The sequence below is a fragment of the Lissotriton vulgaris genome, unplaced genomic scaffold (genome assembly GCF_964263255.1).
Source record: "Lissotriton vulgaris unplaced genomic scaffold, aLisVul1.2 SCAFFOLD_2634, whole genome shotgun sequence".
NCBI classification, from domain to species: domain Eukaryota; kingdom Metazoa; phylum Chordata; class Amphibia; order Caudata; family Salamandridae; genus Lissotriton; species Lissotriton vulgaris.
Window position 1 is genome coordinate 81,110 of NW_028244396.1, and position 21,145 is coordinate 102,254.

Consider the following 21,145-nt stretch of genomic DNA (forward strand, 5'->3'; position numbering starts at 1 on the left):
TTTGCTTTATGAAGCGGTCCGGTCCGCACATTAACATGTATAAAAAGACAGTAACCAATAACTATAATTAAATGAAGAGTTCAGTCATTGACACATTGCAATGTTTAAGAATAGTGATTATATTTTCAATAAAGCATTATTTAAAATAAAACATTGAGCATGTCCTTAAAAAAAAAAAAATCAACTCATCAAGTGCAGCCAGAGAAAGAACCACAAGAGTTCCCTGCACTCCAGCCCGGAGTGCTTTAAACAACATATGGTAAGCTTTCCTGGGGTCATGGATTCAATGACCCTGGAGACGTACTGCCAGGACATTATAAAAAGGCTTGGTGGTGTCCCTGCCTCTTCTGGGGGGCACCACTAAGAGCTACAAATATGAAAAAGCCCTTGCAGGCCATTATGGGGTGCACCTTGCTCTCAACAATGAGTAATAAATGAGCGACTTCTGCTGATCATTTGTTATTCTTTCTGTATTTTTATTTTTTATTTTTTGAGCGCCACGGTGCCCAACTGGGGCACTCACAACATTGCCAGATGTTGGAGGCTGCTAGAGGAGGTCCCGCGACCCATGCCAACTCCCTTACCAGATCTCATACCGGGTGCCAGCAAGGGCACCCAGAACATGTCAATCGTTGGGGGCTGCAAGGGAGCCCAGCAGCCCCCTCTCAAATTGCCACTCACCCCTCTCCCAAAACTTGAAAACTCAGTCCCAGGGGATGATGCAAGGGGAGGGATGCTGCAAGCCCACCGCCCCCTTTTAGTGTCAAGTGGCCCCAGAGAAATGGGGGCTGCAGGCCCGCCCGCCTCCCCTAAAAAAATGAAAGCCGCGACCCTCCCACCCCCACAGACCCTGACCTACCCTGGGGTGGCTCAAATTTGCCAAGGGCAGGATTCTGGGGTGGCTCCAATTAAAATATAATAATAACTTTTTGTGTCCAAAGATGCAAGTTGCCCCCCCCCCATATGATTTTAAAACCCCTTTTAAAAGGACAGGGAACTGAGGGCTACATCTATGACCTCTACATTTTGCAAGTTCCTAATTGTGACTTTTTGCGGCTCACAATTAGGAAGTTGCAAAATGCATTGCACAGCAGTGCTTTTGACACTGTTTGCGATTCACAGTGGGTCCCAAATGGACCGGCCTCATCAATATTCACGAGGCGGGTTTCAAGTTGCGACCCATTGGGAATGGACAAAATCACAGGGATAGTGGCCTGCTGGGGTCAGCAGACCGCCATAAGCAATTTGTTTTGGGAAATGCATCCCATTTTCCTTAAAGGAAAACGGGATGCATTTCAACAACAAAAATGAAAAGTTTTCTTTTAATCTTTTTGTAGGCAATGGGCCGTGGGACCACTGCCTGCTCTTAAAATATATTTGTGCCTATATTTGCAATGGGGAAGGGGTCCCCTGTGGACCCCTTCCCATTTGTGAATGGGTGATCTGTGAATGTTTTGCGATTGCATTCCAGTTGCAAAACTTTCACACATTCCCTGCTACTAGCTATTAGGAAGGCATGCACTTAATAAGCCCCTTCCTAATACTGACTTGTAAACACCTCTTTTGTGATTCTTTAATAGGATACCGACTAGCAACATAGGGTTAGCACATGTCAATAGGAAATTTAGCGTTCGCAAACGGAACAAGACTCCGCTTGCAACCCTTTAAACCTTTTGTACATATGTTCTAAAATGTCTGCTGTCACATCTTTGTTGATGTGGTGGCAGCCAATCAGATCATATCTGTTTGAGCTGTGTATCCTCCGCTGTGTGCAGTATACAAATATTTTGAACCTTCATTTCTCATAAAAACTTCACAGATTTTCAAAAGGCACACTTTTTGAACCAAGATCTAGCTTTCTGCCAAATTTGGTAAAATTCTGTTTAGCTATTTTTTTATCACTATTCAATATTCCTATGAAAAATTGCATGGTAATAACGCATTTTGGCCCCCTCCCTTTTTTTCCAGCCCCGCTTGACGGAACAACCCAAAACTTTTCAGGAAGAAGCTGAGGTGGTTGAGACTTGGAAAGTTTTTTTAAAATTCGGCAGACGGCGCTGTAGTTATTATCAAACCAAAAAAAAGTATTTCCACGGTCAAAATCAAAATCTGTTGGTGAGCACAAAATTCAAACGCAAGCGACATGGTGGGTGTCGCTTTGGATATTTGGCACCACAACTATGGAACTCACTCCCAAGGGAGATCCGTTCTTGCCCTGATCTGCTTCAATTCAGAAAGCAGCTTAAGACATGGCTGTTCATACAGGCACATGAGTAAACCGTCCCTACTGAAGTCATGTCAGAACAGTCAACTCATAACTGCTCAAATAGCGCCATGAAACCTTGGTCAAAGTGTGCTTTACAAATAGGTTATAACATAACATAACATAACACGGTGGTATTAACACTCCGCTAGTAGGATTGTGTATACCGCATGGAGGACTAAATTATGCAGCAAGGTTTTATTACCTGTTTGTGAGGAGCGGCTGAGTGGCATTAAATGGGGAAGGGCGATGAGGATTAGAGGAGCTTGGATTATGGGGGTAATTAAAATAAAAAGTGAGACAGCACGGGGTGTGGTGGGGATTCAGTGGACAGGCTGTGGGGCGGGAGAGCAGCACAGAGAGATTGGGGGGGTCAGATATGGTAGGAGAAGCAGCACAAAAGGTAGAGGTTGAGAAAGCAGAAAAACAAATGCTCTTCCATTGAGTGATGCAAGCCATATCTGAAATAGTTCTCTGAAAATGTAGTTTCAGTGTGCATTAAGGTCCAGCACTCCAATACTGTCGAGAAATACCCATAATATGGGGTAGTCCACTTCTTGAGGTTTGGACCTACTTAACCTCTGTATAGACAACTTTGTAGAAGGAGATTAAGTGTATCTACCCATACGGTTGCAAGAAAACTTAAAGTTGTGGTCTCTTTTAATTTTAGATTTTGGAGTTTTGTTTTTTGATTGATTTTACTATGTGGTAGTCACTGCATGCTGGACAAACTACAAGCAGGGATTTAACCCAAGACAGAAAACCACTATGAACCGTACGGACCTGCATGACTTGGACTTTTTGAGTGCCAAGAAAAAGTATTTGCAAGAACTAAAGCCTATATAATAAGCCTTGAAAAAGCCCCAGGCTATCAAGCCATGTAGGGGGCGAAACACGTGTTGGCTGCTCCCAATATACCCACAATCTACAATAGATATCTGAATGGAGCCTCTATGTAAAACTGTATGATGAAAACATGTATAAGGGTACTGACTACCACAGAGAAAATTCGATAAAACCACAAAATTGAAAAAATAAAAATCTAAAATTGAGTTCTCTGAATGTAAGGAGCATCCAATCAAAAGTATGGTAAAGAAGCCTTGCTACGGGGAGGGATAAACACATGGAGACGAAGCAAAGCTTTTGAATAAGAATCAAATGAGATTGAGAAGAAAGACAACTAATGATGAGCAATGGGCTGACCATTGGTATGGACAACAACAGGTCTTTTCACCACAGACTCATAAATCTGTCTGTTGGTTAGAACGAATAAATAAGACCTATTATGAGAGCGATTGATAGCCTCAAGAGGGCTGGGGAGTTGATTAAGTAGCTTTTCTCTAGTGAGTGCTGGAGGAGAAGTGATGGCGGCTTTTCAGAAATATATTCTTGTTCTCCTTGAGAATTACAAAAGCAAGTGCTCATAGTTTCAAAATGCACTACTCTCACTGACTTAATAACCGTGATATTTGACGAAATATCGAATCATAAACAACTAAATAACTGTATGCTCACGCAGCGTGCAAGGAGCGAATCAAATAGCTGCGTACAATGTCTCTTCAAAGAAAACAAAGCATTTAATTTTTTTCAGTACTAAAATAGGTAATTTATTGGTAAATGGGAGATTGTCATAAAATACTCACAAATATATGCCCTCAGAATAACCAAGAATGTTATATGTAACATGGATCTTTGCATGTCCGGTCAAAGGATTAAGTGTCCATTTTCTCTAGATGTTCTAGATAGGCACTCAAAATTGATCCAGTTAATGAAGACAGTATGTCAATGTTTCGGTCTTATCTTGTCAGCCTTACAGTGGACCATCTTCAGGACGAAGTTGCTTTTTACAGAAAATGGCTGACCCTAATTGAATAATAAACAAGAGTTTAAGCTACGGAATTCTACATGTTCTGAAAAGTGGGACACACCAAAGCATCAAATAGATGGCTAATAAATGGCTTGTATGGGCTTAAAAACGTACTTCTATTTGACTACCTCACATGCTGTGTGGTATTTGGGTTTAATAGCCTTAATGTTGCTATCAGGTTTTTAATAGATCATTAAGAAGCCCTGCTTTTTTGGTGGCCAGGAAAGGCAGTGAAGTCCAGTTATTATCAAGCTAATAACAAGCTAAAATGACACAGAGAGCCAGGGAGGTGAAACCTCCTACCTCAACTCTGGAAATGCCATATGTTGCATACAGCTAACAGTATGGGTTTATCTATTGTATACAGGATGGTTATGCATAGCATCCAGACGGAGCATCTGTCCCTAAGACCAGAACAGTCAGAGAGAAGAATTTGGCAGTCAAGGGAGAGGTCCAAGCGAGCGAAAGCGTTCTCTCTCAAGAAGGAGATCACAATGAGAAACCCTTGCTAAGCGCCCTGCGGTAGATGTGGGCTTCTTTTATGGCAAATAGTGTTTCACCTCTGGTGCTGCTCCTGCTTCTCTGCTGCTCTTGCTTCATTCTGCTAACACTAGGACCCATCTGTTCTATCTCCTCTGCTGCTTTCCTCTAACATTTGTAGCGACGGCTTAACTGAGCAATAGATTTCCTTGTTGAAACAGGAAGGCGAGAGAAAAAATCAGCGACTCTTACAATGCCACCAGACCGACCATCGCAACTTGCTGCTGACCGAACCATGAAAGAAGCAGCCCCCGTTCCAGTGGTGACTCTTCCCAGTAGGTGTTTCTACAGTCAATGTAGACGCGATGAGGGAACCTCGGGAGGGGGAGATGGTGGGCACAAGGTGGAATTTCTTAAGGGATTGGGAGTGAAGTCTGCCACTTCCAGGTGTCTTTGATGTTGGTGAACACAAACCTCTAGCCTCCGGGTCATCCGAGAATGAATCCATCGAGAGCCAAGTCTAGACCATACCTTGACCTGTTTCTCATACAGGGTCCCACGTGCTTGAATGCTGAGCAGCAGTAGGCAAGGGGGTGAGGTCAGGTCAGATCTGAAGTGGTGTCACCCGAGAAGAACCTTTGAGATACATGGCATAACTCATCAAGAATTATGCGAATAAGAAACATGTTTGGGAGGTTTTACAAGTAGAGTGTGGCTTGGTCCTCCTATTATAGGCTCTGAAGAGGCCTCATCGTAAGAGTTGAGTCCAGGTCTGAAGCCCTCATCTGAGATTCTATGAGTTATTCTCAATGTTTCATCTGGAGTAATGGCCAGGGTTCCATAGGACCCTAGCCAGTGTACTGTGTTATGTGCAGCAAGCTTCATCTGAAATATTGCATTTAGTTTGGATGCCTCTGTGGTAATTGTCTAGTCTGGAGGTCACATTTGGTGTAGAGCTTGCGGTTCTCTGGGGCTCGCCAGTTAAAAGATAATGATGGACTAGCTTCTGTCCGAAGATGCACAACCAAAAAGACTAAAGAGGAACAGCGTCTGACCTAAAAACTGAAGGAAAGGGTAGATGGGGAGTTAGATATAAAAGCATCTAACTTAATAAAGATGTCACAAGAGAGCTTTTTGTAGTAAAACCTATGTCTTGAGATTAGTTGTGGGAGCAGAGTTAGTTTGGATGTTGTGGTTTCATGGACGTTTTGGGGATGCATGGACAGCAGTCCTACCAGGAATAGTAATGTCCACAAAAGCAGTAATTCCTTCAGAGAGGCCAGCAGCAGCTGATCAGGCTCCATGGCCCAGAGGGAGCAAGGGAAACGCTTGTGAGCATGGGTAGCGGGGTAATGGCCAGACCATCTTGACTCTTTGTCCCTTTTCCTCTGTCAACAGTTGGTGTGGTTGGTATTCGAGTAGCTCTACTCTATTGCATGGACATGGCAGCTCTGGTCCTTTTGGGGGTGGGGGGTGGATAGTTTGCGGGGGGCCATGAATTTTGTGGGACGGTGCATCGTTCTCTCTGATGGATCCTACATCAAGGGCACTTTGGTCGAGGTAGGAACTGGACAGACTAGTGGTGGGTTTAGCATCCCTTGTCTCCTTGACCACTGCAAAAAAACACATTTCTCTCAGAACTCTGTCTCTTATGCATTATTCTACATTATATGACCCCCTGGATCTGCTTGCAGTATGGCACAACGCAGCAGAGAAACTGGACAGGAGAGAGCTGGATGGAAGGTTTAGACGCCTCTTCTCCATTTAGAGAGACGGCATATCCCCCTGTGCATCAACCGTACTCTGGTTTTAGAGCACTTGAGCACTTTGTCGCCACCATACACGAGTTAGGGCTTTCGTCTCACAGAAACAATATAGTCTAATAATAGATGGACCACAGCCTCAGTTTTTTTTAAAACTCCACCACTGATGTCAATAAAGCAAAGCACTTGATTACGTGAATGACCTCACCAACTCAGGAAGGAAGCAAAAACATGTTCAAAGCTCAAAACTCCACACCATGTAGATGTAGCTTCTTTTCAGGTGTGCCACTAATACTTGGAGGCATTTGTAAGGTTTATTTATGTACCTTGGTTCAATTACACTTACTCATCAGTAGGGCGGGAGGCTGTAACATTTGTGGTGAAGGTCTTTCATACAGGCATGTGTGGCACATTGTATTGACTATGAACCTCTCCTTTTGCTGTCATGTTGGGTGGTACATCAGTTGCGTGGCGCATGGACTGATCGCCCACTAATGGTGCTGACTGCCACCCTACGAGCCCTTCCATAGCTGAAGCCCTGTGGTATGGCATCTAGCATCATCCACCTCTCCAAAGAGACCACCATGGCTGCCTTGACGAAGACGGTCTGTCTCTGGTCCAACCAAAGAGATTTAAGTTCAGGAGCTATTTTGATTTCTGGAGGGCCTGTCCACAAATATGACATGCCATTTCTAGGTCATTTTTGCAAGATATCCAGCAAGTTATTTTGTCTCTTCCTGAAAAACTTGATGTGGTTTCCCTCTCAATCAGTGCATGAAAGGCTGGTAGGACTCTGCATCGATCAGTTTCTAAGGATTCACCCATACCATTAATGTCAGGAGCATGAAAAGATTTGCCTTCACCAAACTCAACCTTTAATTTCTCATAGTATAGCCTCTTTTCAACAGGTAAGGCCAATGCAACTTGTATCAAAGAAAGAGGGAGCCACCCCACACCCAAGGTAAGGGGTACCACAAGTAAACATAAAGAGCAAAATTCTCTTGGAAAAGAATAAGTATTCACAAATATCTATAATGTTCTCTAATCCTTTATCATTCAACAGAACATTACATCCAAACACATTCAATCACCAATTCAATCACCAACCAAGGACCCTACTAGGCAATTATAGCATACAATACTGCAAAAAACATATATATAAAAAGGGATGAATTTTATTAAAAACATTTTTTTGTAAAAAAACACTTAAAAATCGTGGACAGATCCACAACTATGCCGTGAATAAAAACACAATATTATACACAATGAGTAATGAGAGAGACATCAAGATACAGTGCACACTATTAATGCAATCCTGAATCGGTTGCTCCACATGGAATTCGTTCTATTATTTCATAAATGTCCATAGACCCTGTCCTCTATTGGACAAAAACAAGTTCCTTGGATACAACCCTGTGTGAAGCTACAGATGCATCGACGCCTTTCGGTGGTAAATTTCTTAATTCAAACCACCTTCTTCAAGACATAAAATGTATTGGTCTCTCTTGTTTTAGGCCACGGAAAATCCTCTTGGGTTCCAGAGGTAGGTCAGAGATTTGTATGTTTCAGTTTTTGTTAGCGGGGCTCCTTGGGGCTCCAAACGCATGTATGTACAATCTCTCTAATGAGCGGGCGTTGCCCTGTTCCATAAAAGTAATTAAAAGAATCGAAGGGCCAACCGGGTATCCCCTTTATAATCGCTCCATTGCAGAGGTCCGGTGTTTGTAATGTGTTCGATGTGCTTTTATGTTAAATTCTGTCCATACGTTAGTTTATTCGAAATTCTGGATTCACCGGTGTCCTCCACTAATAGCTAGACTACTGGCTGGATCTCGCTTCATTATAATCGCGCATACGGTCCCTTCGGGAAACTACTTTTTTCCGTGTGACACGGAAAAACGTACTGTTTTCCTGGAGGGACCGTATGCGCGATTTACTAACGTATGGACTGAATTTACCATTAAAGCCCATCGAACACATTACAAACATCGGACCTCTGTAATGGCGTGATTATAAAGGGGATACCCGGTTGGCCTTTCGCTTCTTTTAATTACTTTTATCGAACAGGGCAACGCCCGCTCATTAGAGAGATTGTACATACATGCGTTGGGAGCCCGAAGGAGCCCTGCTAACAAAAACTGAAACATACAAATCTCTGACCTACCTCTGAAATCCAAGAGGATTTTCCGTGGCCTAAAACAAGAGAGACTAATACATGTTTATGTCTTGAAGAAGGTGGTTTGAAATAAGAAATTTACCACCGAAACGCGTTGACGCATCTGTAGCTTCACACAGGGTTGTATCCAAGAAACTTGTTTTTGTCCAATAGAGGACAGGGTCTATGGACATTTATGAAATAATAGAACAAATTCCATGTGGAGCAACCGATTCAGTATGTTATTAACAGTGTGCACTGTATCTTGATGTCTCTCTCATTACTCATTGTGTATAGTATTGTGTTTTTATTCATTGCATAGTTGTGGATCTGTCCACGATTTTTAAGTGTTTTTTGACAAAAAAATATTTTTAATGAAATTCATCCTTTATATATATATATATATATATATATATATATATATATATATATATATATATATGTCTTTTGCAGTATTGTATGCTATAATTGCCTAGTAGGGTCCTTGGTTGGTGATTGAATTGGCGATTGAATGTGTTTGGATGTAATGTTCTGTTGAATGATAAAGGATTAGAGAACATTATAAATATTTGGGAATACTTAACCTTTCCTTTTGGAAAGCCAATACAACAACATTGTTGCCTGCAGTATGTATGCAAATGCTCATCCAACCTTCTGCAATGCCATCTACCGCACAAATAAGCGTTCTTATATCCGCTTCCTCTTCGGTGCCGGGTTCCCTTTGCTCGACTGTTTTTGCAGAACCCGAGTACGTACATACCCAATTCAACTATGAGTTTCGTTACCTATTTCCGCTTTCCCAGAAGCCTTGAGTGTCTTCTTTACAGACATCAGCGGTGACATTAGTACATATTGGGGTTACTGAAGTGATTTTGAAGGGAGGCAGTGAATTCCATGGAGTAATCCAGAAGGGTATTGTTCTTGTTTGGTGTCATCAGATGGACAATGGCAGATCTTTAAATCGACTACAAGGTCATGATGTGCAGCACCTTCTTTGTCTTTCGATGGACCTTGTTCTCAAGACAGGTAAGATGGTCAAACTTCACTTTTCAGGTGAGTGAGCCATGGTCTGACAAAGATGGTGGATGAATATATTTTTCATGGCAGAAAATAAATTGTGTGCTTTTCAGGACGCGTCCGGCAAGCTGTGCACAGTTTAAGGGACATGGTTCTGTCTTGGTTTAGCAGTTACACTGCTACTGAAGAATATCCAAATTTACATTGTAATTTACAGTGGTACAGAGGGAATATATTTCCGTAGGTAACAAGGCCTATGGGCTGTTCACATTTTCTGAGTCTGTCGTTGAAGGCGCTTCTCCTCAGGCTTTTCCCTCATCATCTTATTGACTTTCTGGAATTGGAGGCAGCCTCATCCATAATCTCAGCAGATCATACAATTAATCAATTCTGACTGCATCTGAAAATGGATTCCCCATTTCCTTTATGGAAGCTGCAAGGTAAAAGGACTATATCAAACACCTTTTGTTGCTTGCTTTGAGTGTCGTCCTTGTGAGAGCGTTGCGTGCTTTGTGATGCCGTGGTTACCCTCACAAACTCATCCAAAGTTTTGGCTTCCTCTGTTCTATGTACCTTTCATCTCGGTAGGGAATCAGGATTTTCTGTTGAGCCTCTTACTCTTCCAGTGCCTTTTTCTAAGGCATTGTTTAGTTTGTGTGCTTCACTGGGAGGCATGTTGGAAAATCAACCTCCCATTTTATTAGCAGTTAAGCTTACTTTGATAAATTCTTCATAGACTTCTGGGTGCCTTCTGTGGATGGATCTAATGCACCTTAGGGAAGCAGCACTGTACTGTGCATAGTTATGCTGATCAAGGGTATGCAACAGCCACTGAAGTTTAGACAAAGTTTATTTGCACAGACCACAATCTCCCTCGTGTACATCTCTGTCCCAAGTGAATATTTCCAAGTGTGATGAGTATAAGGTTTCCAAAACTGAGGCTGAGGGGACCTCTTGAGGCTTCCCACAGCCTTCCTCAAAAGGAATGCCAGTTTGGTCTCTGACCTGACTAGTACTCCCAGTAAACTTCCTGCCTGAGTCTGTCCAGGCCACAACATGTTCAGGGGTGTGCTTGGAGCTCCTTCTTAACATGAGCAGCTTTCAAGAAACACTCTGCTGTCTCTGATGATGCAATGCTTGCCTGTTGAAGAGCTGTCACTCTTGTCCGTTGAGTATCCTAAGCACTTCAAGAGTGCCATTTTGATGTGGACTCACCTGGAATAATGGCAAATGATCCTTTGCATAGTTATCGGGCTCACTCAACTGCATTTGTTCCATTTGTTTGTAGAGTGGTTAATCATAGGTAATCACAGGTATTTGTCCTGAATTGGCTATTGCATTCCTATTAAACTCAGTCGAATGCTTAGCATATCAACTGACCTGAATCATCTTGAGCTAAGTGGCAGAGAGCAGATTTCATGGTCAGCGTGAGTAGTTTCTCTTTTTTCTGATCAGAGCGGGAAGCAGACAGACTTGCATGAATATTTTTCATCGTCACGGTTTCTATTCGAGCAGCTCTGAAACATGCATGACCCACGCATGCTTATCAGGAACTCTTGCATCTCTCAATTCCTCTGAAGCATATTCAAGATCCGAGAGCATTGGAGGAGTCTTTCAGCCTTGTAACCGCAACAAGCGCTACTAATGAACAGCCTAGGAGCAGTTTCATCCCTTTCTTGCAAGATCTTCTGATAATTTCATTGATGGGGCTTTTACCACTCATTTCCTTGCTGGAAAAGGGAAATTCCATGGAACGTTCCCTCTGCCCTTGTCACAGTGACGTTGGGGTCAATGTTATTGACCAGAGAGGTTTGTCAAGCCACCAGTTTTTAGGTTTTGGAGGGGTTACAGCACCAATATCATGATAATGAACCACAGTTGAGTTCCCCAGTGCAGCAGAGAAGATGAAGGCACAGTCGTGCGACACCAAAACACTAGGATGAAATAGGAAACTCCAAGGTCTTAAAAAAGAAATGGTGCCTTTTGACTTGAGGGTTTCATATACTTGAGGGCAAACAGTACTCCTTACTAGAATTGTGAATGGGTTGTTGTGCTACGGCACGTCTTGGTTTTGATCCATAAGTTTCCTCGCTTTGTGTTTTTGAGCTGTAAACTATCTTCGATGTTGGAGTTCGAAGGGATGGATGTTTCTTGTCATTCTTATTAGAATCATCCAGAAGCGTGAGATAACTTATGCTGTAGAAGGTCGTGGCTCAATGTTGCTGCAGCTCTTGCCAAGATCACGGCTTCCAATCAGTCTTCTAGAGCACAGTTTTACCTCATAGTGTGTCTGACTTCTTCATGCACAACTGTTAATCCATCCGTGCCCTCTGTGTAGGCTTCAGTTTCAGGAAAACTGGCTAGAATGTAATATTTTATTCCTGGGGAATAACCCTGATGAATTTCCTCCAAGCTATGTACAGTGGGTCCACTTCAGCTCACAAAGATTTAAAACTAGTGTATTTATTTCACATTCTAGACTAAATTTAATAAAAGCTATAAACTCCGGGCATGCCCTCCTAAATATGAAATGCTGCAAATCAGTCTTTTCGGCTCCAGCTTGTTGTCTGCTAGTTTTACTACTCAGGGGTGTGATGCCCCCTGCATGGTATACAGCATCCCTAGCAATCATGTCTCCCTCTCTTAGCTTGCCAATGTTGCTTCATCTTGCGGATTCAGAGTACATTGCCTTAGATGGGCATCCTCTTTAAAAGTGGATGCAAGGGGCGGTGTTTTTTCTGCAAATCGGTATCTTCATTATCAGAGAAGGCCCATTTCTGTTCTTTGCACATCTTTCCCCTCGCAAATCGACTTGGTGAAGGCGAATCACGTGCACTTTTTGATCATAATAATGAGATTTGTAAAGCGCATAGCTACCTCAGCTGACGTGTCCCAGCGCTAGAGGTTATCATACAGTGCGGAGCAGAAATGGAAGAAACCTACTCTAAGTTGGTCCAAAAGCCATGTTTTTCGATTCTTGTGAAAGCTGTTTCAGGTTGTTCTTGCCAAAGGGGAAGAGAGTTCCCCATCTTGGCTGCAAGCAGCTGAAGGCGCGGCCTCCATACGGCTCCTTTCATTCTCGGATTGCAAACAAAAGAAGCATCAGCTGAGCTCAGATTTCTTTTAGGAAAGTAAGGTGTCACCAGAGGGTGCAGATATTTAGGGCCTTTGTAGTAAAGCCCCTGGCTTTAAAGGACACCCGAGGCCTGAACGGCAGCCAGTGCGGCGTTGCCAGAGCTGGCCCCAAGGTGGGCGTCCCGGCAGATTGAATAGCAGCCGAGCTGGCATGTTCTGCACGCGCTGGAGTCTTCCTAATCGTGCCTGCGACACCCCAAGAGGCAGGATGTTGCAGTAATCCAGTCTTGACATAGTTAAGGACTAGACCACGGTGTTCCAGGCTGCTTCGGGCAGGAAAACAAGGATTTTATTTAAAAAAAAATGTGTGTGCATTATTAGTCCGAAGAGTCTCTTACTTACTCTTCTTCCTCGAACCCTCCGAGCGCGGCCCCCTTCCTTCTGATTGTGGTGCAGAATACACTTTGGGCCTGATTACGATCTTGACGGATGGGGTATTCTGTCACGGATAATCCCATATGCCGAAATATAAATCCTATAGGATATATTGGAATTTATAATTCGACGGACGTCGCTATTGTGAAGGAGTAGCCTGTCCGCCAAGATGTGGAACTCCGTTTTTAGCGGAATGAGGTTGTCTTTGATCCATTACTATCATCTAATCGATCTAGAGTCCCTGTTTCCTCAGGAAAGCTGCTCAAAGATTGAAGATCGTGAAGATTTTTATCTATCGCTTCATACAGCTCATCCTACTGCTGTGTTCCTACAGCATAATGAACAGGAAGTGTGTCTCTGTTTTTATTTTCTGACAAAAAAGCATACATTCCTCCCTGTCCATAGCTGGCCTTCCGTTTGTGTCATACACAGTAGTATCATCTTTCACACACATACAATCTCGTCCTGGTATTATCCCATACAGTCAGTTTCCAGTTAACAACCCTTCGTGCAGGTCCTAATCCCACTGCTCTTGAACATGGATTCTTGAAGTCACAAAAGCATCTCTGAGCACGGGTAACAGTAATTCTGGAGTACCCGCGTACATACTCTTACATGCCTCTGTGAGCCAGCCCCGAAATGTCTAACTCCACTTTAGTTAAAGTGCAGCTAGGGCACAGACATTTCTCTTTGTACTAATTGCACATGAAGGTTTCATAAATATTCCAGGTCTGGATGGTTAAGGACCAATCCACAAATGCATGTCAGTGTTTTACGTACTCCAGAACGCCTTTGTGATTGGGTTCCTTGTAGTCTTGTTAAACTTGTAACCAAACAGAGCCATTGTTCTGCTTAGGCATTGCATCTGCTGCTATAAAAGGCACAAACAACTCATCTCTCCCCTCAACCATATACCCCTGCTGGGTTCTGCAAATGTCAAGACCTGACGTGGACTAACAGAGCTACAAACACTGGTCCTTGCAGGCAGTGAAGTCCTTCTATCGGCTTTGGGCACGATTTTGAGATACATCGGTTGCTCGTATAGGTATATTTGTTTTTTTGTGGAGAATTGACTGCTGAACAAATGAAAAGTGACCTCCTTGACGCGTCCAGGAGGTGGAACGCAAGCATACATCTCGACGCCCATCATCCAGTGGACTGCTGGTGCTGCTTGGTGCCAGTGCCTACAATTAAACTTTGGGTATAAACAGCACCTTTGCCAAATTTCAAGCTTTTACCTAAAAACGTTCACAATCTTAGACATATCCTATGCGAGACCATGCTTCTGCCGGCGGTCTGGGTCCCTGGGACTCCTCCCACCGCTCTCCAGAGGCATAGGAAAGGCTGAGAGGAGCATTTGTAAGTAAAGGGCAATTCTGGTGCTGATGAAAGAGCTTCATGGCTCCTGGTCCTAGGGATCCAGTAGCTGGAAGCAAAGAGTAGGGGTAATTGTAGGTGGAACCCCGCCAGTCCTGGAAGAGACCGCACAGTTGCTTTTCATTGGGTTCCAACGGGCAGGAACTCAAAAGTAGAGATGATTCTATGTGGTGTCCCGCCACTCCTGAAGGTTGGCATGACCGCCTGTGTGCGGGCTCCCAGGAGCAGCAAGCCAAGAGAAGTGATGGTTGTAGGTGGAACACTGCCACTCAGGAAAAGGGGCCGCAGTCATGGCTGCTGAAACCTAGGGCTCCCAGCAGCAACGCCGCCAGTAGGGAACGTTTCTAGGTAAAACCTCACCACTCCTGACGGTCTGTGTGACCTCTCGTCCCAGGGCTCCCTGGATATCGAAGCCGAAAGTAGGGGTGATTGTAGGTGAACTTCCACCACTCCTGACGGTCTGTGTGACCTCCTGTCCTGGGGCTCCCTGGATATTGAAGCTGAGAGTAGGGGTGATTGTAGGTGGAAGTCCACCACTCCTGACGGTCTGTGTGACCTCCTGTCCTGGTGCTCCCTGGATATTGAAGCGGAGACTAGGGGTGATTGTAGGTGATTTCCACTGCTCCTGGCCGTCTGCGTGATCTCCTGTCCGGGGCTCCCTGGATATTGAAGCCGAGAGTAGGGGTGATTGTAGGTGATTTCCACTGCTCCTGACCGTCTACGTGACCTCTTGTCATAGAGCTCCCTGGATATTGAAGCCGAGAGTAGGGGTGATTGTAGGTGATTTCCACTGCTCCTGACCGTCTACGTGACCTCTTGTCATAGAGCTCCCTGGATATTGAAGCTGAGAGTAGGGGTGATTGTAGGTGATTTCCTCTGGTTTAATGTCCTTTGAGAAGTGTATCAGGTGCAGCACTGCACAGCATCCCTACGCCATGCAAGAAGTGGGAGCTGAGTGAACCGAGCAAGTCTAAGGTCTGTCGAACTGCCTTCTTCGAGCTAGAAAGACAGAGTGAGCGGGCTGGGCTGGAGCCCAGACAAGGACCTGCTGCCCATTGGACGTACCTGAACGTAAGGGAAATGATGCCCTCAAAGACAAGGTAATGAGGAAAATGATGCCCTCAAAGAACAAGGGAGTGAGGGAAAAGATGCCCTCAAAGAACAAGGGTGTGAGGGAAATGATGCCCTCAAAGAACAAGGGATGAAGGGAAATGATGCCCTCAAAGACAAGGTAATAAAGAAAATGATGCCCTCAAAGAACAAGGGAGTGAGGGAAATAATGCCCTCAAGGAACAAGGGGATAAGGGAAATAATGCCCTCAAAGAACAAGGGGATAAGGGAAATAATGCCCTCAAGGAACAACAGAATGAGGTAAATAATGCCCTCAAAGAACAAGGGGAAAAGGGAAATGATGCCCTCAAAGAACAAGGGAGTGAGGGATATGATGTCCTCAAAGAACAAGAGAATGAGGGAAATTATGCCCTCAAAGAAAAAGGGAGTGATGGAAATGATGCCCTCAAAGAACAAGGGAGTGATGGAAATGATGCCCTCAAAGAACAAGGGAGTGAGGGAAATGATGCCCTCAAAGAACAAGGGAGTGAGGGAAATGATGCCCTCAGAGAACAAGGGAGTGAGGGAAATGATGCCCTCAAAGAACAAGGGAGTGAGGGAAATGATGCCCTCAGAGAACAAGGGAGTGAGGGAAATGATGCCCTCAGAGAACAAGGGAGTGAGGGAAATGATGCCCTCAGAGAACAAGGGAGTGAGGGAAATGATGCCCTCAGAGAACAAGGGAGTGAGGTAAATGATGCCCTCAAAGAACAAGGGAGTGAGGGAAATGATGCCCTCAGAGAACAAGGGAGTGAGGGAAATGATGCCCTCAAAGAACAAGGGAGTGAGGGAAATGATGCCCTCAGAGAACAAGGGAGTGAGGGAAATGATGCCCTCAGAGAACAAGGGAGTGAGGGAAATGATGCCCTCAGAGAACAAGGGAGTGAGGGAAATGATGCCCTCAGAGAACAAGGGAATGAGGGAAATGATGCCCTCAAAGTGCAAGGGGAATGATTCCTCGAAAGAATAAGGGAATAAAGGCATTGAGGCCCTGAAAGAACAAGGGAATGGGGGAAATGATATCCTCAAAGAACAAGGGAAGTTTAACTAGTTGGTATTCTTAAAAACATAAGACATGCCCTTCCAGGTCAACCCTAAAGCCCCAGGAATCCTGGAATATTCCAAAATGACGCACCTGTCTGAGGGCGGCCAGCGGTTGGCAGTGCTGCCACCGGCATGATGCAACTGGAGCTGGATAGGGTACCAGCTGCAGCTGCCTCCTGTGAAAGACGGGAGGCCCTGGCACCACATTTGTATTTCCTAATTTACAAATGAAGCACATGAAGCACAAGTGGCTTCTCGTTAGTTTCTGAATGTGTCACTCTTCAGTCCTGAGGTGATGAAACCTGCACCTAGAAATCAGCCGAGATATAAAGTGACCTTTGTGTTCCTGGCTCCGTGAGATTCGAGTCACTTTTTACATCATCTGCAGTCGAGAGCTGAGCCAGGGATTCTTGTCGGTACCTGTAAGAATGAACTGCTGCTGCTGAGGCTTGCATCTCTGTAGCCATGCACTTGTGATTGGCACTTCGACCGACATGTGCTCCTGTTCCCCCGGTCATGGAACCACAGCATTGTTTGAGCTCGGTTGGCCCCTCCCCCCTTGAGGGTCTGACTTCCTGGGGTTTTCACAGCTCTGACATAAACATTACATGTCGTGTCCTGCTAGCTCTTGCCTGTCAGAAAAGAAACTGAATCCCAGACTCTTTCTACTTCAGAAATGTACTTGGTTTTTATAGCACCCTCTGTACTCGCTCAGCACTTCACATGGCACATTAACCAGATGACACTAACATAGTTCTGCTCAAGTGATTAATCAAGTTTAAAAAGGCACGGAAACACAGACAATACATGAAGTCAAGCCTTAACAGGTGTGCTTCTGATGGATGCTGCTACCTGTAGATTCCTCGCCTCTTGATTACTCCCCTAGGTGCCAGAATGGTCTGGAAAGCTCTTCCTCGAGTGTAAGGGGCACCCGGCTCAATTCGATGCCGGAAGTGACGTTCCTAAGACATTGCCAACCCCACAAAGGGCCCCCACCGCTTGTTCAGACCTGCATTCCCTGTTTTTACAGGCCTTCAACAGAGTTCTGAAGCTTGTTTTTCCACAGAATTTGTCACTGAAAGTGCCACAACAATGTCCGCTCCTAAACATTGGGGTTTAAACCCCGTCACTAGTCTCAGACAAGTTTGAGTAGCCGACCCCAGTACACCTGTCTGTGGTAGTCGGCTTAAAGTCCTGTGAACCATTTCAATGTGTGCACCCTAAGGGCATCAAAGAGTGGCAGGCCAAGCTCCTTAAGACCAGGGTCAAGGACAGTAGAGGCAGGCGTCGATCTAGGAATCAAGATCCTCCCACAAGAAATATAAAGAGTAGGTATGGAAGCCTGGAATTTAAATTATCTCGGAAGCAAGCATAAGCAAGATAAGTTGCCATGGCTGCTTTCAGAGCCTTCTTTGGAGCTGTAGTTTGCCGAGGTCACTGTCCCATAAAGAACCAAGGCTACAGGAGGTGCCAGGGCCGCCCCCACAGCTGTGCCGGACTTCCTGGAGCAGATTCAACACTATGTCTCAATTCCCTGTTCGAGACGTTTCGGCATGCTGGTACTTCCTCTGGAGTACCTCATGAGTCCTCTCGGGATATAGTATGGGTTATTGTTGGCAAGTCTTCTCATGCACCCTTTGCCCTTTTTGCCTCTACAATTGGCACCACTGACTTTTCCTTTGGCACCAACACCGCTTCCTGCAAGACCTTTCACATCGGTGCCACCGCCTGAAGCTTCTGCTACAAACCCAACACCAGCTCATGTTATGGACCAATGCCTTTGGTGCCAACACCGGTGCCAAAGAAGCCATCCTCAGGCTCACAACCTCTAGTTCACAGGTCCAGGAGGGAGGCACAACATTTGTTTAAAAGAACAACAATAAGAGGCTATGCAGAAATTCTAGGGCCAGCAGAGGGAAGCGGTATTGACACTTCACCAGCACTACAATTTGTTGACTTATCCAGACCCCTCTCTGCCGGTGCATTCTCCTACCACTAGATTATTTGCAGCTAATGCCCAGGTATTACAATCCTAAAGCATGGATGCTGACACCAAGAATGTCTGTATGATGCCAATAATGCTGAACATTGTATGAGAGCCTCGATTATGCCAAGGCTGGACACCAGAATAGCCATGATGCTCACCATATATCAGTCACGGCCATTGTTATGTGAGTGGCAGCATGGCCCATCATGTCATGTGTGGCAAAACGTAGGCCTGTCATGTACTTAATATGTCAATAATGGCTTCCAGTACGCCATGGCTAGACCACAAATGCCCAAAATAATCAAGGATGAGCATTATTATTCGGTTGGCACCATTATTGCATGAAGTGGCACAGTTTTTCCAGAGATAAAACCCTTATGATGGAGTCTAGCATATACATTTGTGGCTCCTTAACACCGGGCACAGTTTTCAGGAAGCAATATTTTTTATTAGGGAGGGACACACTGTTAGACAGACACACACATAAATAAATGCAGCAGATGTCTCTTACATGTCTCTGCTCTGGATCCATACCCTGCTCTCCTCAGCTCTTGTGCTGATCATGTACCCATCGAACATTTTCGCCAAGCACTCCAGCAGTCCCACTTCCGTGGGTCAATACTGGTTCCTGCTCATGCTACAGTTGCACTCATTCATGCCTAATCAATACAGGATGGTCCATACAGATCCATAGCAGGCTCGTGTCCTCCAGATCAGCATCCGTGCAGATCCATAGCAGCACAGCATCCGAGCCCAGGATGGACCATACAGACGTATAGCACTCTCACATCCTCCATTACTGCATCCGTGCACAGGATGGACCATACAGACGTATAGCACTCTCACATCCTCCATTACTGCATCCGTGCACAGGATGGACCATACAGACGTATAGCACTCTCACATCCTCCATTACTGCATCCGTGCACAGGATGGTTGTTGTATCTGTATCTTTAATTGACTAGTTCTGTGACACATGCTGTATTCTTTATATGACATATCCTTTGTTCCATGTTCTATGTCTGAGTTCTGCTGTCGTGTCACTATTATCCGTTACCTGGACACGACAGCATCGCTCATCCTTAGCTTGTCTTGTGGGTTATTTTACTTTACTGATTTATATCTAATAAATCACTCAACTGGACTCCTGCTTCATTTGTTGTTATTCTGAAATACAACATAAATATGGCGACGATGGATTGGGATCGTTTGAAGACGTCTCGAGTTTGAAAATAATTTTAAAAGCAGTTTGAGTTTTTATATACTTAACCCACCGAGGAAATTCGCAAGGCTTAACACAAGGGAACGAGGACTTTCTTCGCGACAACTACTTACTAATGGTGAGATATATTTTTGCCAATTCTGTGTGTCGCTTGAACAGAAAGACTGTGATTGTTTAAAATTACCTCGTGTTCCGTTAATTCCGTTGATGGCATTGCGCGAGTGAAGGAGAGCGAGCGAGCTGAACTTGCACCACGTCATAAGAGCCAGCGCGAGTCAGGCAGAGCGAGTGAGCTGACAGAAGTCATCGGCAGCCCAGCGCGAGAGCACAGTGCGAGAGAGGGAGCGCGAGATTTGACAGAACACGGTGTTTACGTGTGAGATCGTGATCGCGCATCACGCAAGGTCAACCAACGTGACCCCACGCAGCGGCCATTTTGAAAAAAAGTAAACAGTGAAACAATTTGCCGATTTCACACACCGGATTACGTGCATTTTGGAAAAAGTAAACGGTGAAAGAATTTACCGATTTCGCACACCGGATTACGTGCATTTTCCGTGTGAGACCAGAAGAGAAGAACGATATCGGTAAAAATTCTTGTTTTAAAATCGGAAAAGATTATTTATTATTCATATATCAAATCTGAAGTTTAAAGTTAAAGGGTAAAACTTCAAATTTTAATCTATTAATAACAGCTAATAGGTGAATTTGAACAATGGCTTATCAGATTCAACCTTATCAAATTAACCCTTTCCTTCAGAGTTCTGGAAAACCGCCTGTCAGGTGGGAACAGTGGCATAAATCTTTTGAAAGTTATCTGGTTGCAATAGATGGAAAAGATTACTCAAAGGAAAGAAAAAAGGCTGTTTTATATGGACTCTTGGGTGATGCAGGAAGAGAAATTTTTGACAACATGCCTGAGAGTGAACCACCACCTGGACAGTTCATTCCTTGGGATGAGTACCATGAGGCTGTAAAAAGATTGGAAAAAAGGTTTCATGAACAGCCAAATATAATGGTGGAAAGACATGGTTTTAATAAGAGAAAACAGTTGCAAGATGAAAGTATAGAAGACTATCTTTCTAGTTTGCGAATTTTAGCATCAAAGTGTGATTTTGGTGATATGCTTGATACTTATTTGAGAGATCAATTGGTCTTTCATTGTTTTTCAAACAAAGTTCAAGAACGTCTTCTAGCCTGCAGAAATCCAACCTTAAACGAAGTCATCGACATCGCAGTTGGAATTGAAAGGTCATCAGTTTCAAAAAAGGTTATTTCTGGAGCAAGTAATGCGGAACCAGTTTGTTCTGTAACTAATAAGAGTCATGTACAAGAGAATAAAAAAGATAA

The 21,145-nt window shown here is 44.3% G+C and overlaps 1 protein-coding gene across 1 annotated transcript in view; it reads left to right on the forward strand.

Moving 5' to 3' along the window:
- The window catches only part of LOC147667570 (CMP-N-acetylneuraminate-beta-1,4-galactoside alpha-2,3-sialyltransferase-like), a gene marked incomplete at its 3' end in the record, with an annotated part of 272,337 nt that overhangs the window by 19,435 nt on the left and 231,757 nt on the right, over positions 1-21,145 (forward strand). Inside the window, exon 2 of the mRNA XM_086948813.1 lies at positions 4,832-4,945. Coding sequence (XP_086804939.1) covers positions 4,864-4,945 — 82 coding nt within the window. The remainder of the gene's footprint in view (positions 1-4,831; positions 4,946-21,145) is intronic.